The sequence below is a fragment of the Heptranchias perlo genome, chromosome 25 (genome assembly GCF_035084215.1).
Source record: "Heptranchias perlo isolate sHepPer1 chromosome 25, sHepPer1.hap1, whole genome shotgun sequence".
In the NCBI taxonomy this organism is placed as follows: Eukaryota; Metazoa; Chordata; class Chondrichthyes; order Hexanchiformes; family Hexanchidae; genus Heptranchias; species Heptranchias perlo.
In genome coordinates this window covers 26,949,100-26,966,674 of record NC_090349.1, presented here as the reverse complement: position 1 = coordinate 26,966,674, position 17,575 = coordinate 26,949,100, and the positions used below count along the sequence as shown (strand labels likewise).

At 44.8% G+C, this 17,575-nt stretch overlaps 1 protein-coding gene across 1 annotated transcript in view; it reads right to left on the bottom strand.

Annotated features, from left to right (window-relative positions):
• The window catches only part of LOC137342314 (coiled-coil domain-containing protein 63-like), a 49,801-nt gene that overhangs the window by 19,952 nt on the left and 12,274 nt on the right, over nucleotides 1-17,575 (bottom strand). The window contains exons 3-6 of the mRNA XM_068006254.1: nucleotides 16,435-16,624; nucleotides 14,690-14,812; nucleotides 6,132-6,313; nucleotides 730-887 (exon numbers count right to left, since the gene is read on the bottom strand). Of these exons, the coding sequence (XP_067862355.1) occupies nucleotides 730-887; nucleotides 6,132-6,313; nucleotides 14,690-14,812; nucleotides 16,435-16,624 (653 nt within the window). The remainder of the gene's footprint in view (nucleotides 1-729; nucleotides 888-6,131; nucleotides 6,314-14,689; nucleotides 14,813-16,434; nucleotides 16,625-17,575) is intronic.

Here is a 17,575-nt window from a genome sequence, read left to right as displayed (position 1 = left end):
CACCATTGACCAGAACCTTAAGTGGACCAGCCATATCAATACCATGGCTACAAGAGAAGGACACAAGCTGGATACTCTGTGATGAGTGGCTCACCTCCTGATCCTCAAAGTCACTCCACATTCTACAAGGCTCAAGTCAGGGGTGTGACAGAATACTCATCACTCACCTGGATCTGTGCAGCTGCAACAACACTCAAGAAGCTCAACACTCCTCCATCTCTGGCACACCTCCATCACTGGCACACGGTGGCTGCAGTACGTACTATCTACAGGATGCACTGCAGAAACTCACCAAGGTTACTTCGACAGCACCTTCCTCCACTGCAACCTCTACAACCGAGAAGGACAAGAGCAGCGACGTCATGTGAAAACCATCACCACCAAGTTCCCCTCCAAGTCACACCCCGTCCTTGCATGGACATATCTCACTGTTCCTTTATCACTGGATCAATATCCTGGAATTCCCTACCTACCATCATCATGGAAGCAGAATCAGCACAAGGACTGTAGCATTTCAAGAAGAAGGCCCACTTCCACTTTCTCAGGATAATTAGGGATGGCATGAATGTGCCTTTCCAGATTTGTCCACATCCAGAGAACAAATTTGAAAAAAATTTGGACTCGGAATTTCTAGTTAGAAGAAATGCTCAAGTGCTTGAGATACCAGGTATACCTCATCTTATTTCGGCAAATAAAAAACAACTTTTTAACTTTGCTAAAGATATATACCTTCTCGCGTAAGCTGTCGAAATTTAATCAGCATAAAGTCTTTAAGTTTGGCTTCATGATCAATAATACGCATTAGTTCCTTTATCTCCGTGTTATACAGCATGATGTCTTTTGCACTCCGTTCCTTAACAGCGTTTATTCTAGTTTCTGCCTCCATCCTAGGAATGAGAAAATAATCATTTATTTTTGAAACACCAAAAACACTACAGAAGTTATGCAGATTATGAGCAGAGCTTCTATGAATCGTTATGCACAGTCCCAATTCTGAGTAGCACAGATATCATATTGGTTTTCCCAACATGTTCCATTCCTTTATCCACAGGATACTGGCCGAGAAAATCTGTCCTGTGGACAGGGGGGATTTGAGCAATCATGTCAGGAGAGAGTTGGACAGCCCTTCTAATGCAGAGGTCCATGATTTTTTTTCTTCTAAAAAGCTTTTTACATACCAGGCAAGACCTTTTTTTAAGGTTCCACAGCAGCAACAGCATCAATTCTAAATTGAAACGGTGGCAAAGCAACCTGGTCCCAGGCCTGAGAACATAAGAACATAAGAACATAAGAAATAGGAGCAGGAGTAGGCCAATCAGCCCCTCGAGCCTGCTCCGTCATTCAATAAGATCATGGCTGATCTGATCCTAACCTCAAATCTAAATTCATGTCCAATTTCCTGCCCGCTCCCCATAATCCCTAATTCCCTTTACTTCTAGGAAACTGTCTATTTCTGTTTTAAATTTATTTAATGATGTAGCTTCCACAGCTTCCTGGGGCAGCAAATTCCACAGACCTACTACCCTCTGAGTGAAGAAGTTTCTCCTCATCTCAGTTTTGAAAGAGCAGCCCCTTATTCTAAGACTATGCCCCCTAGTTCTAGTTTCACCCATCCTTGGGAACATCCTTACCGCATCCACCCGATCAAGCCCCTTCACAATCTTATATGTTTCAATAAGATCGCCTCTCATTCTTCTGAACTCCAATGAGTAGAGTCCCAATCTACTCAACCTCTCCTCATATGTCCACCCCCTCATCCCCGGGATTAACCGAGTGAACCTTCTTTGTACTGCCTCGAGAGCAAGTATGTCTTTTCTTAAGTATGGACACTAAAACTGTATGCAGTATTCCAGGTGCGGTCTCACCAATACCTTATATAACTGCAGCAATACCTCCCTGTTTTTATATTCTATCCCCCTACCAATAAAAGCCAACATTCCGTTGGCCTTCTTGATCACCTGCTGCACCTGCATACTAACTTTTTGATTTTCTTGCACTAGGACCCCCAGATCCCTTTGTACTGCAGTACTTTCCAGTTTCTTGCCATTAAGATAATAACTTGCTCTCTGATTTTTCCTGCCAAAGTGCATAACCTCACATTTTCCAATATTGTATTGCATCTGCCAAATCTCCGCCCACTCACCCAGCCTGTCTATATCCCCTTGTAGGTTTTTTATGTCCTCCTCACTCTCCACTTTCCCTCCCATCTTTGTATCATCTGCAAACTTTGATATGTTACACTCGGTCCCCTCCTCCAAATCGTTAATATAGATTGTAAAGAGTTGGGGACCCAGCACCGACCCCTGCGGAACACCACTGGCTACTGGTTGCCAGTCCGAGAATGAACCATTTATCCCAACTCTCTGCTTCCTGTTAGATAACCAATCCTCCACCCATGCCAGAATATTACCCCCAATCCAGTGATTCTTTATCTTGAGCAATAATCTTTTATGTGGCACCTTGTCGAATGCCTTCTGGAAGTCTAAATACACTACGTCCGCTGGTTCCCCTTTATCCACCCTGCACGTTATGTCCTCAAAGAACTCAAGCAAATTTGTCAGACATGACTTCCCCTTCGTAAAGCCATGCTGACTTTGTCCTATTAAATTATGTTTATCCAAATGTTCCGCTACTGTCTCCTTAATAATAGACTCCAAAATTTTACCCACCACAGATGTTAGGCTAACTGGTCTATAATTTCCAGCATTCTGCCTACTACCCTTTTTAAACAAGGGTGTTACATTAGCAGTTCTCCAATCTGCCGGGACCTTTGCCGAGTCCAGAGAAGTTTGGAAAATTATTACCAAAGCATCCACAATCCCTGCTGCCACGTCCCTCAAGACCCTAGGATGTAAGCCATCAGGTCCAGGGGATTTATCCGCCTTGAGTCCCATTAATTTACTGAGTACCAATTCCTTAGTGATTTTAATCAAATTTAGCTCCTCCCCCCCCCCCCCCAGAGCTCCCTGTTTGTCCAGTGTTGGGATATTCTTAATGTCCTCTACCGTAAAGACTGAAACAAAATATTTGTTCAGCATTTTTGCCATCTCCATGTTTCCCACCATTAATTTCCCGGTCTCATCCTCTAAGGGACCTACGTTTGCCTTAGCCACCCTTTTTCTTTTTATATAACTGTAGAAACTCTTGCTATCTGTTTTTATATTTTTTGCTAATTTATTTTCATAATCTATCTTCCCTTTCTTAATCAATCCTTTAGTTACTTTTTGCTGTCTTTTGAAGACTTCCCAATCTTCTATCCTCCCACTAAGTTTGGCTACCTTATATGTCCTTGTTTTTAGTCGGACACTATCCTTAATTTCTTTACTTAGCCACGGATGGCTGTCATTTCTTTTACACCCTTTTTTCCTCAGTGGAATATATATTTTTTGAAAGTTGTAAAATAACTCCTTAAATGAACACCACTGCTCATGTGCCATCTTACCCTTTAATCTATTTTCCCAGTCCACTTTAATCAATTCCGTTCTCATACCATCATAGTCTCCTTTATTCAAGCTCAGTACGCTTGTTTGAGAACCAACCTTCTCACCCTCTAATTAGATATGGAATGTAACCATGTTTATGGTCACTCATTCCAAGGGGATCCTTAACTCGGATATTATTAATTAATCCTGGCTCATTACACAGGACCAGGTCCAAGGTTGCTTGCCCCCTTGTCGGATCAGTTACATACTGATAGTTAAAATCCCCCATAATTATAGCTGTTCCCTTATTACATGCCCCGACTATTTCCTGATTAATACTTCTTCCAGCAGAGTTGCAACTATTAGGAGGCCTATATACTATGCCCACTAGTGTTTTTTTTCCCCTTATTATTCCTTATCTCTACCCAAACTGTTTCATTATCCTGATCCTTTGTCCCAATATCATTTCTCTGTATTACAGTGATTCCTTCCTTTATTAACATAGCCACCCCACCTCCCCTTCCTTCCTGCCTATCCTTCCTGATTGTTAAATACCCTGGCATATTTAATTCCCAGTCGTTGTCACCCTGCAGCCATGTTTCTGTAATGGCCACAAGATCATACCCATACGTAGTTATTTGTGCCGTTAACTCGTCCATTTTGTTACGAATGCTACGTGCATTCAGATAAAGAACTTTCAAATATGTTTTGTGACACTTAGTTCCTGCTTTTTCCTTTTTTAACACTTTACCTTTTACTCCATACCTTCTGTCCCTTCCTGACACGCTTTCCTCTGTCTCCCTGCTCAGGTTCCCAACCCCCTGCCACAGCTTTGATGCTGGGTTAATCGCCTTACGCCTTCTAGTTTTTATTTTATCTGTCGTGCCTAAAGTACACTTTCTTTCCGCTGCTCTACGCTTTTCCCTTTCACTTGTTCTTGAACAACTGTTTGTACTATTTGTATTGTAGTTTTCCCCTGGGTCTTCCCCTGTCTTGCTGTTCTCAACTTTATTCCCTTCTGACTCCCCGCTCAGGTTCCCATCCCCCTGCCACTCTAGTTTAAACCTTCCCCAACAGCACCAGCAAACACCCCTGCGAGGACATTGGTCCCGGTCCTGCTCGGGTGTAACCCGTCACGCTTGTACAGGTCCCAATGTCCCAGGAATCTAAATCCCTCCCTCCTACACCATCCCTGCAGCCACGCATTCATCCTGTCTATTCTCCTGTTCCTATACTCACTAGCTCGTGGCACCGGTAGTAATCCTGAGATCACTACCTTTGAAGTCCTGCTTTTTAATTTATCTCCTAACTCCTTAAATTCACCTTGCAGGACCCCATCCCTTTTTTTACCTATGTCGTTGGTACCAATATGGACCACGACTACTGGCTGTTCACCCTCCCCCTCCAGAATGCCCTTCAGCCGCTCCGTGACATCCTAGACCCTAGCCTCTGCCTATGCTATTCTTACACCAGTCATCAGGTGTGCAGAAGAACAATCTGAATGAACAGGCTCTGATATTGCCTCCCTGCGTGGAATCACAGTGTCACCGCCCATCACCTTTCTCAAACAATCCGGTTCAGATCAGGAATCATCAATTGTGTCTACCACAGGTTCTTTTAAAAAAAACCATTCAGGCTCCCCCCAGTGGCTTAGTCGGAAATGTAATGCCTGGTGTGCAACTGAGCCACACAATCCAGAGATGCCCCAGATCTGCACTAGGTTAGCTGATCTCAGCAGGGCAGTTTTAGGAGTCCTTCAATTGGCATGAGTGCCCTTGGGCAAGAAAGGGGAAATCAGTCATGATACCCTCTCCTGAACACTATCAAGTAACTCCGGCTAGAAAGCAGGAATGTAAACATCAGCTAAGGACAGAATCAAGCTCTGTAGTGACCCCACCCCCACCATTGTCAAAACTTCTTCCCACCTTGACGACAGGCTGGCACATGACAAATGATCACTTGGGCAAGGTTCAAGAAGGTTCTCTGTGCCTGTAAAACCACCTTTCAGTCTGAGTCAGTGCCTTTGGGATAGGAGAGGAGAAAATTGGAAGGAGAAGATAATTACATTCAGTGCTCTTCACTAATGAGAGAGCTTAATGAATATTAATTAAATGTGCTTTGAAATTATAAGACAAATGGAGGGAGAAGAGATTCATAATCTCTTAAGATCTGGAGGAAACCCAAAAGTTGGGATAACTTTTAAACTGCTTCAGTTTGAAAAGAACATTATAACTAGAATGCTGGTAATGCAAAGACTTTGACACTCAAGAGCTTTAGCCTGGACCCAAGCCAAAATAACGAGATAGTAACATGTTCTTATCTGTGGAGCTCCTTTTAAATAATAGTCTGAATGTTCTTTTCTGTTTATCATTTTAGCACTGTTAATGAACAATCTGCATTGTTTCTATGTTTGAATTTTCATCTTATGAACTGCTCCACTGACTGAAAATACTGTCAAGCCAGGAGTTGAGCACAGTGTAAATATTATTCAGCCTATCAACATTTGCCAAATCTGTCATTTCAGCATTGAACCAGCTGTGAAAACTTTTGCATTGACACTTGAAAGAATGGATAACACTTCATTTTTGCATGACTGAAACAGCTATTTAAAAACCCTTGCCATTTCACACAGTTCAGCATGCCAATTTAAAACAAAAATCTAAAGTTTCACTTGCTTTGTAACCTGATGTTGGTTAGATTAGTACTCACCGTTGGTCGTAAGCTTGCACAGATTCCTCAACAATTTCTTTCATTATTTTTTTTTGTTCTTGTAGTTTCGTACTGAGCTTGTTGTAGAGTTTTGTATAAATTTCTTTATTAACTCGCAGGCTATTGATTTCGTCACGAAGCTTGCGATTTTCAGTCAGAATTGTGTTAAACTTTACAGTTGACTGAAAAAAGAGTGCAAAGTTTAAGGCGAGAATAATAAGGCATTTTCTGAAATGGCAAATGCGATGGGATCATTTGATTTACATAACGCAAAAGTTTGACACGGATTGGATTTTTATGATTATTCCTTGCAGAGTTAAATTTTTGCACACTTTTTTGTATCAATTAACCACAGTATAGTTCCACCAGATATCACTTGAACTGGTTAATGTTTGTCAAAATATGGAACGAATGGCCCTTTCTCATTCCATTTTTATGTGTACTGTAACCTATAAGCATAATTTTATGAGGCTCTGTTCTGGGTGTGGAGCTTCAGTAGATTGGAGCATGAGTCAGAAATAGAGTTGTAACACAATAACTTGCATTTGCATAGCGCCGTTAATGTGAAAACATCCCAAGGCACAGTACAGAGGGAGAAAACATTTTTAAAAATGGACACCGAGCGACGGTAGGAAAGTTGACTGAACATTTGGTCAAAACGGAGGCTTTAAGAAGGCTTTTAAGGACACAGAGAGTAGTAGAAAGGCTGATGGGTTCAGGGAAGAAGTTCTAAATAGTTGAGCCGAGGCTGCTGAACAGGGATTGTGGAGGGTTGGAGCTGGGTGTCCATATGGAGGCTAATCTCAGGCCTGTGTATGATGTTATGGAGCAGTATGTAGATGAGGAAGGAGGGGTCCTTCGGCAATTCTGGATGTTACTGTGTGGAAGATGGAAGAAAAGTAATTGCTGGAGATGCAAAGGTTGCATTGGGACAGGGAGGAGGAAATGGATCTAATGGAAGAAATGAACTTGGAGTGGATGAGAGGGTGATGGAAGAAAAATTACAAAAAAGCAGCATTGGGGGGAAGATGAGTGTGGGCTGGGAGGTGGTCAGGAGTAAGAAAGAAAGAGTTTCATTGATATAGCACCTTCCATGCCCTCAGAATGCCCTCAAAGCATTCACAGCCAATGGATTATTTCTGAACTGTTATGTAGGCAAACGTGCCAACCAATTGCACACAGCAAGGATTCACAAACAGCAAACAAATGAATGACCAGTTAGCCTGTTTTGGTGGTGTTGTTTGAGGGATAAATGTTGCCCATGTAACCAGGAGAACTCCCTGCTCTTCTTTGAATAGGGTCACGGAATCTTTATAAACTCGCATACAGGGCCTCAGATTAATGTTCCATCCAAAGGATGGCATCTCTGACAGTGCGGCACTCCCTCATTACTACATTATGGGGGTGATTTTAACCCCCAAGAACGGGTGGGTTAGGGGTGGGTGGGAGTTGAAAATAGTTGTTTCTTTTGGGACACAACTGCGAAATTTTCGGACTTTGCATTCCCATTGGGAAGCCTGTACTTTTACGCGGCCAAGTTAAACCCGGAAATAAAGCCGGATTGCGGTCGCGATCCAAAAAACAACTATTTTCAATTCCCACCCGCCCCCAACCCACCTGTTCTTGGGGGTTAAAATCACTCCCTATGTGTTCAAGTCCTGGAGTGTGATTTTAACCCACAATCTTCTGACTCAGAGTTGAGAGTGCTACCAACTAAACTAAGTTAACACCTTTGTATATGAAACATCGATACACAACAAAATGAATTAACACAAAATGAATTACTGCTCTACAAATATTTTGTATTGACCATATGCACTTGAAACCTAGACAAGGCAGGAAATTTGAAAATATAAATATTTTAATTTATAGCTGATTCTTGGTGTACCACTCTGTAATATTTTTTTTTATTCGATCATGGGATGTGGCCGTCGCTGGCAAGGCCAGCATTTATTGCCCATCCCTAATCATCCTTGAGAAGGTGGTGGTGAGCCGACTTCTTGAACTGCTGCAATCCGTGTGGTGAAGGTTCTCCCACAGTGCTGTTAGGTAGGGAGTTCCAGGATTTTGACCCAGCGACGATGAAGGAACGGCGATATATTTCCAAGTCGGGATGGTGTGTGACTTGGAGGGGAACGTGCAGGTGGTGTTGTTCATGCCTGCTGCCCTTGTCCTTCTAGGTGGTAGAGGTCGTGGGTTTGGGAGGTGCTGTCGTAGAAGCCTTGGCAAGTTGCTGCAGTGCATCCTGTGGATGGTATACACTGCAGCCACTGTGCGCTGGTGGTGGAGGGAGTGAATGTTTAGGGTGGTGGATGGGGTGCCAATCAAGCAGGCTGCTTTGTCCTGGATAGTGTTGAGCTTCTTGAATGTTGTTGGAGCTGCACTCATCCAGGCAAGCGGAGAGTATTCCATCACACTCCTGACTTGTGCCTTGTAGATGGTGGAAAGGCTTTGGGGAGTCAGGAGGTGAGTCACTCGCCGCAGAATACCCAGCCTCTGACCTGCTCTTGTAGCCACAGTATTTATGTGGCTGGTCCAGCTAAGTTTCTAGTCAATGGTGACCCCCAGGATGTTGATGGTGGGGGATTCGGCAATGGTAATGCCGTTGAATGTCAAGGGGAGGTGGTTAGACTCTCCCTTGTTGGAGATGGTCATTGCCTGGCACTTGTCTGGCGTGAATGTTACTTGCCACTTATCAGACCAAGCCTGGATGTTGTCCAGGTCTTGCTGCATGCGGGCACCGACTGCTTCATTATCTGAAGGGTTGCGAATGGAACTGAACACTGTGCAATCATCAGCGAACATCCCCATTTCTGACCTCATGATGGAGGGAAGGTCATTGATGAAGCAGCTGAAGATGGTTGGACCTAGGACACTGCCCTGAGGAACTCCTGCAGCAATGTCCTGGGGCTGAGATGATTGGCCTCCAACAACCACTACCATCTTCCTTTGTGCTAGGTATGACTCCAGCCACTGGAGAGTTTTCCCCCTGATTCCGATTGACTTCAATTTTACTAGGGCTCCTTGGTGCCACACTCGGTCAAATGCTGCCTTGATGTCAAGGGCAGTTACTCTCACCTCACCTCTGGAATTCAGCTCTTTTGTCCATGTGGTCCTGGCGGAACCCAAACTGAGCTTCGGTGAGCAGGTTATTGGTGAGTAAGTGCCGCTTGATAGCACTGTCGATGACACCTTCCATCACTTTGCTGATGATTGAGAGTAGACTGATGGGGCGGTAATTGGCCGGATTGGATTTGTCCTGCTTTTTGTGGACAGGACATACCTGGGCAATTTTCCACATTGTCGGATAGATGCCAGTGTTGTCGCTGTACTGGAACAGTTTGGCTAGAGGCACGGCTAGTTCTGGAGCACAAGTCTTCAGCACTACAGCCAGGATGTTGTCGAGGCCCACAGCCTTTGTTGTATCCAGTGCACTCAGCTGTTTCTTGATATCATGTGGAGTGAATCAAACTGGCTGAAGACTGGTTTCTGTGATGGTGGGGATATCGGGAGGAGACCGAGATGGGTCATCTACTCGGCACTTCTGGCTGAAGATGGTTGCAAACGCTTCAGCCTTATCTTTTGCACTCACGTGCTGGACTCTGCCATTATTGAGGATGGGGAATTTTACAGAGCCTCCTCCTCCCGTTAGTTGTTTAATTGTCCACCACCATTCACGACTGGATGTGGCAGGACTGCAGATCTTTCATCTGATCCGTTGTTTTGGAATCGCTTAGCTCTGTCTATAGCATGTTGCTTCCGCTGTTTAGCATGCATGTAGTCCTGTGTTGTAGCTTCACCAGGTTGGCATCTCATTTTTAGGTACACCTGGTGCTGCTCCTAGCATGCTCTTCTACACTCCTCATTGAACCAGGGTTGATCCCCTGGCTTGTTGGTAATGGTAGAGTGAGGAATATGCCGGGCCATGAGGTTACAGATTGTGCTGGAATACAAATCTGCTGCTGATGGCCCACAGCGCCTCATGGATGCCCAGTTTTGAGCTGCTAGGTCTGTTCTGAATCTATCCCATTTAGCACGGTGGTAGTGCCACACAAAACGTTGGATGGTGTCCTCAGTGCGATGACGGGACTTCATCTCCACGAGGACTGTGCGGTGGTCACTCCTACCAATACTGTCATGGACAGATGCATCTGCGACAGGTAGATTGGTGAGGACAAGGTCAAGTGGGTTTTTCCCTCATGTTGGTTCACTCACCACCTGCCGCAGGCCCAGTCTAGCAGCTATGTCCTTCAGGGCTTGGTCAGACCTGGTGCTACCGAGCCACCCTTGGTGATTGACATTGAAGTCCCCCACCCAGAGTACATTCTGTGCCCTTGCTACCCTCAGTGCTTGCTCCAGGTGGTGCTCAACATGGAGGAGGACTGATTCATCAGCTGAGGGAGGGTGGTAGGTGGTAATCAGCAGGAGGTTTCCTTACCCATGTTTGACCTGATGCTATGAGATTTCATGGGGTCCGGAGTCAATGTTGAGGACTCCCAGGGCCACTCCCTCCTAACTGTATATCACTGTACCGCCACCTCTGGTCAGTCTGTCCTGCCGGTGGGACAGGACATACCCAGGGATGGTGATGGAAGAGTCTGGAACGTTGGCTGAAAGGTATGATTCTGTGAGTATGGCTATGTCAGGCTGTTGCTTGACTAGTCTGTAGGACAGCTCTCCCAATTTTGGCACAAGTCCCTAGATGTTAGTGAGGAGGACTTTGCAGGGTCGACTGGGCTTGGTTTGCCTTTGTCATGTCCGGTGCCTAGTGGTCCATCCAGTTTTATTCTTATTAATATCAACCTCCACTATTATTAGTGGCTGCACCCATTTCCTATATCAGTCTCATTAAGGTCCCAGATTTAATGCAAAAATCTGTATGTGAACACTAAGCAATTTATGCCAGGTTTACTCTTTTTTTCTTGTGTGCTTATTTAGAATGGAAACAAGTGAAGTTCCACAGTCACAGGAGCTCTTACATTGCCTTTGGAAGGTTTTTTTTTGTAATGTTTACACTATCTATTTAGTGCAAAAAAATTTGTTAGACATTTTTCCATGTTTCTGAATTTTTTATTTATATATATTTGTACATTTTTTTTGGCAACAATTTGTTCTGATTCCTTAAGGTAAGTTTGTTTGGAAAGCACCTGAATTTCATGGTAGAGATGTTACAAAATGCATCCTAAAGCATCCCAGGCCATTCTGCAGACCTTGGCGTAAACCAAAGACAACTTGTTACCGGTCAACAGGATAGAGTTTTATCTTCTGTAGCAAAGGTACCTGCAGCAAACGTGCAACAAAGGGATGGCACTACCAGTGTCCTCAATTGTTATATGCCTCTGGCTCAGTTCCAGTTAGCACTGCACTAAAAAGGTATTGTGCTGTTCACATTGCATTAAAATGGGGACTGACACCTTGGTCAAAACTGCCGGCACTTTTATCTCTTTTCCCACCGAACATGTGTGTCCAATGTCATCACACTGCGACATTTCCCAAAGTACAGGGGATCACTGATTGTCCAACCTGAAGCCCTTTGAAATATGAGTGACAAGGTTTCATCGTACATTGCATCTGGACTATGTGCTCTGCTGAGATATGAATCATGCAATGAAAGAGCAAGGTTCTATGAAGACTTGGCATGGGCAAGCAGTAAATGTGGACAGGCTACATTTGTTCTAAGTATCTAGTATTGTTAGTTCATCCGACCTTGCTAAATTCCTTAAAGTGGGCCATCAATTCTTGTATCTGTTTCTAGGTACTGCAGGGCAGCATTCAGTCTGGCTAACACCTCCTGCCAGGCACTGCTATCCCCTGGGGACAGTGTCTGGAATGCCAATCAGGGCAAGTCTGCTTCCAGCCGCCTCAAGCACCAGCACTTTTACTTCATCAGCCATCAGAGGTTCAGAGGTTGCAGCACTCTGCCACTTGCCCATAGACTCTATTTTGTACCCAACATTGGATTTGCCTTCCTTTAGGCCTTCCAGTGCTCCCCCATCCCCCAACCCCCACACAGCCTTTGGAAAGGCTGAAAAATATTTAAAACTATTTTCAGCCTTTTTAAATGCTAGAGGAAGTTTTATTGTAATAATTAAACTTAATTTGAACACACAGTCCTAGCTGGATCCGACTAGAGTAGCTTCCATGTTATGCAAAGTGCCAGAATGATCTGGAAAGTTACCAGCAGCTTCTCAAGAGCTGCTGCCAACTTCAGGGGCCCGATTTTAGCACCCGCTGTTGGGTGCATTCTCGGCGGGGGGGGGGGGCGTCGAAAATCGTAAAATCCAGGATCCCGACCGGATCCTGCCTCGATCCCGCCCACTTCCGGGTTCCCCGCTGACACGCCAGCGTGCGCGCGCAGCCCCCGCTGGTGGGAATCCTGCAGGCAATTAAAGCCAGCGGGATGCCACTTGAGAGTATTTATGTAGCTATTTCAGGTCATTAACTGACCTGATTAAGGGACTGTGTGTGATTTTGGATCAACATGGGACTGTTTCCCACACTGGGGGAAACACTCCCACTTCGAATGGACGTGTTGCAGCTGTCAGCCTGTGGCAGCTGCAAAGGTCCATTTGACAGGGGGAGCGGGGGAGACCCTCACCCTTGCAGGAGGCCACTCTGTCACTTGGGACAAAGTCTGGCCTCCACCACCCTCCTCCTGACGGTCAAAGTCACCAACCTGCACACTTACCCCGGGGTCCGGAGACATGTACCTACCTTGCGGACCCCCTCAGATGTACATCTTCCGGATGGGGGCCGCCGTAGCTGCAGTCTTGACCTCCTCGGAGGGCGAACAGCATCACCAGCCTCACCAGCCTCGCCATCCAAGCCATCCACCTCTGACACGTGGAGCTCCACAACAGAGTGCTGTGACACATCCACCTGTACAGCAGGAGGGAGGGCTACCGCACAGAGAGATGCGTCGCAGAGGGCACTACCCTCGCCACAGGTTCCACAGACCGAGGCTCAGCCTCCTGGACCTCTCTGAGCAGCAGTGCACACGGAGGCTCAGAGTCACTCGACATGTAGCCGTGGACATCTGCAGCCCCTTTCATGCCGAGCTGCTCCTGGCTGGCCCGTGCACCATCTTCCTACCTGTCGCTGTCAAAGTCACCACTGCCCTCCCGAACTTCTCCTCCACAGCCTTCCAGGGTGCAACCGGGGACATCGCCGATGTCTCTCAGTCGTCAGCGCAGAAGAGCCCTGCAAATACACCTACACCCACTCTGCAGTGACACAATGGGTGGCATCAGTGGTGGGTCATCATAGTGATACCCAGGAGCGGGCATTATTGCACAAACCGGACAGGATTCGCGAAGACATGGCAGTAGTGGTGCCAATATAATGTGTGATGTGAGTTGTTCTGAAATTCAATAGAAGTAACAACCATGACAAACCCTCAAACACCCTTGTGCATCCCCTTCATGCTCACGACACGTTTGCCTTACGCTGCCTACTGCACATATGTGATGCATGCCCTGTGGCTGCAGCACAGGTGGTGGCAGGTTGAGTGAGGCTGGCCGTGAGAGAGATGCACGAGAGGGTGAGTATGGGATAGAGCCATGAGATTGTATGAGGATTGGGTTGCGTGGTAGTGGCGGGGTGAGTACTGGCGAGGTGAGTAGGTGCAGGTAAGATGAGGATGGGGTTTGAGTGGGTATGAGGGGTGATGTGACAGAGTAGTGTTGGCAGTGCAGAAGGAGATGTGGGGTGGGGGCAGTGATGTGGCAGACGGAGTGTAGGGGAAAGACTACGTGTACTCACTGTGGCTGACCTACTGAGGTCATTGGACCGCCTCCTGCACTGTGTGCAGGTGGGCAATATGTTGGTGGCGCTGGTGACCTCCTCTGCCACCTCGAGCCAGGCCTTCCTGGTGGCAGAGGCAGGCCGCTTCCTCCCGCCCGCCGGGTGGAAGATCTCTGTCCTCACCCTCCTCCTCACCCCATGTATTGATACCTGGGGTGAGGCATCATTAAACTGGGAGCAGCCTTCCCCCTGGGCTGCTCCATGCAGTCATCTTTGCTATTTCTTGCAGCATCTGTCAGTGGAGGACTGCCCCTTTAAATAGAGCGCCTCTAGCTGACAGATCTTACTGCGCATGCGCAGGCCGCCCGATGCGCAGACCAGCAGCGGGGAACCCGGAGGAGCAGGTAAGTGGCTCCAATTAGTGCGTTGCCTGCTACGATCGCGCGGGAAACCCACTAATTTCACCGGGCGCATTACCCACGCGCCCGCTTGCCCACCCGCCGAGAACCCGCACCCCTGCTAAAATCAGGCCCCAGGAATCAGCACATCTGGAAGTTCAGTAAAGAGACACTTTCATTCAACTATTGGTCCAATTTGATTCTTCCTTCTGAAAACTGTATCATAGAAAGAAGGCAGTACTGATATCAAATCTAATCTTCATCACATACACTATTTTACAATTTTGACATATGTCAGGACACATTAAAAGTGAATTACTCGGGTTGCTGGTAACCAAAACTTTTGTTCCCATGATTTCTATACACATTAAAATGGTTTCAAAAACATCTTTATTCATTACAACTATATCAACTTACCAAGTTCAGCTGATTCTCCAAAGTCTGTATTTGTTTATGCAAATGTCTGCGTCGATGGTGAACACTCCTCAATCCTCCAATAGACATTTTTTGTTTAGTAATCTTATCTTCTTGGTCTCTTATCTGTACGATAAAGGTATCTGACGTGTAATTGTTTATAAGTATTTATGAGTCTTTTATGTGTTAATGTATAATGTAGCTGGCTGCAACATTTTTCTACAGAACAAGAGTATTTTCCCAAGGGCTGATATACAAGTAAAGGATGGCAAATCAAGCAATTACTTTCACATCGCTCAATATGAGAGACAATGCTCTGATAAGATTAGTGAATGAAATGCAGCATACAAACATATTTTAGATCATCAAAATGAGAATAAAAATCAGCTGAATGGCACAATGGTGGAGTGCATTTGAGTGGGGGACACAGATTTGACCACCCATACTGTGAGCTCCTAACTTCAGCTGTGCTACTATTGTGAAGCATTAAACAATGCCTCGATACCTCCTCACAGGAGGAGAGAACATTGCACCTCCAAGCGCTGCCTCCAGAGCAGCATAAGCAGAGACTAGAACCAAGTTGCTGCCTTGCATCTTGGCTGTACAGCCTATGTGGCCGAACAGGAACAGAGAAGAAAATAAAGGGACAAGCTTGCTGCTCATCACCCCATTTTATAAAATAGAGAGATCATCTTAGTTTTAAAGGGCATTAATTTATTTGTAATAGTAGACCAAGAAAAGGGGTAGTTTGAAATTCCCAATCTCAACCATGCATCTACAGGGTGCTGAGCAGAAGAACCCCAAGGGAGGAGGACCTGGGAGAAGCAATCACCCCAAACTACTTCCACACATTTCAGAGAGCACTATTGGAGGCCTGAGAGTAGGCTCCTTTAAAGAAAATACTTTTCATAATTTAATCATTTCAATTATGAAAATATTATTTGTGCTGATACTAACTGACTGCAATGGGTCCTGTAGTTTTCCAAAAAAAGACTAGCCACTCATCCTTTTCCAACAACCAATTTGCATTAGGTGCTAACAGATAGTGAGCTCCTTAGGGCTAGATTTTTCTACCCATTCATAATCAAAAGATAGAAAATCTAGATCATATGTAGTTTTGCAAAAATGGACCACAAAGTCTCCCTGTCCTATTTCCCCTGAATGCAATGGCCTGGCTGAGACTGGAAACTCAGCAGAGTCCGGAAACAAACGTCACAGTAATCAATTTTTTTAAATATAGAAAATGTTGGCAGTACACAACAGGAGGATAGATTTCCTTCCTGCATTACGTGTAACAAAATTCTACACCATTTATAAAGAAGAGGTTTAAGATTTGGTTACACATAATAGACAGAGGAAATCCTCTCACCAGGTTGCTCACCATCTGAAAGAGAAAGATAAGTTCATCTTTTAAGTGGGACTCTTTATCAGAATCTTCACATGTTCTTAAGAATGAGTCCTACCTGAAATGTTAATTTATTTTCTCTTTCAGATGCTGCCTGACCTGCTATGCACTTCCAACATTTTCTGTTTCTATTTCAGATTTCCAGCAATTTTTCAATCTCCGTCCCATCAATCCATGGTATCGTGCACCGATGTTGCAATGCAATGACAATCATAAAAAGAAAATCTGAAAATCAATTCTGTTTCACCCATTAAATGGTTGGTCTACTGCTCCTGATTCAAATTTTAAAATTTCAAAACCTCGAAATACTATTTCATTAATGTAGGAGATTCTAGAAACATACCTGAGCATCAAGCTTAGCAATCAGATTCTTTTCCTGCTCAGCAAGGCAGTCATACTCCTCTTTGCTTTGCATCAACGTCTTTATCTGTGTTGAATTGTTGAAATCTTTCTGTACATTCTGAGGAGCTGTGATGAGGGCCATGTTTGTTGCTAGACTTTCATGTTCATGCTGCAATGCATTTAGTTCTCGTCTGTAAAAAAATAAAGTTCCAAAGACATTTTAGAAACATGAACCCCATCTTACTACCCAGGACCCATGCAGCCCACCTGCTCTTTGTGTGGTTTTGGCAGGCCTGCTGCTCCATGTTATATATGGCTCCTATAGTTATAGCCAGAGTGCAATTCTCCCTCTTTCTGTTTTGGCTAGTGAGAGAAAGCAAATAAATGCTTTTAAAAGTTGTGGCTGCACAACTAGCACCTGTGCAGCAAATGAACAATATTTGAATTGTGTATTTTCTTTGAAAATTTCAGCATCCTGTTTGAAAATTCAAAGTGGCCACAAACAATGGAGGTGCAAAATCTATTTTCCTGCCGACGTACATCTTTCAGACTTGTTATTGTTAAGCAGGGGCATTGAAGTGGAACTGGGAGAAATTATGTTATAGGAACAGTGCAATGCAAATTGTCCAGTGTGCCTTCAAGGTTCATTGGGAAATTACCTAAAATGTGTCTAAAATGGAGTTTCAGCTTGAAAGCTGACCATACAAAAAGAAGTTCAGCTTTGGAACTGAATGCTGGGAAACAACTTTTAGCTAACACAAGTAAAGCTAATTCAAACCATCACCCAGGCTTTTGGCCATGGAAGTTCCCAGATAATTTGGCTAAACAATCTTCTAAGCTAAAGCAATTAAAAGGTCCTAAGAAATGACCCCAGAAAGGACTGTGTTCATACTACAGATATTTCATACTAGTATATTAGTACTATCAAACTTTGGGAAAGGGGTTTAATGGATTGCATGCAACATTACTAGCTACAATGCACTCCTATCCCACCTGACAGAGGACATTCTACCCATAAGACATGATGAAGAATTAGCAAAATAAAAAGAGAGAATGCAATATAGTTTAGATTTCCACATGTGAGAGGGGCATAATTTGTGAGCAACAAAATTGTGACTGAGTTTTGGTCAGCCTCGTGTGTG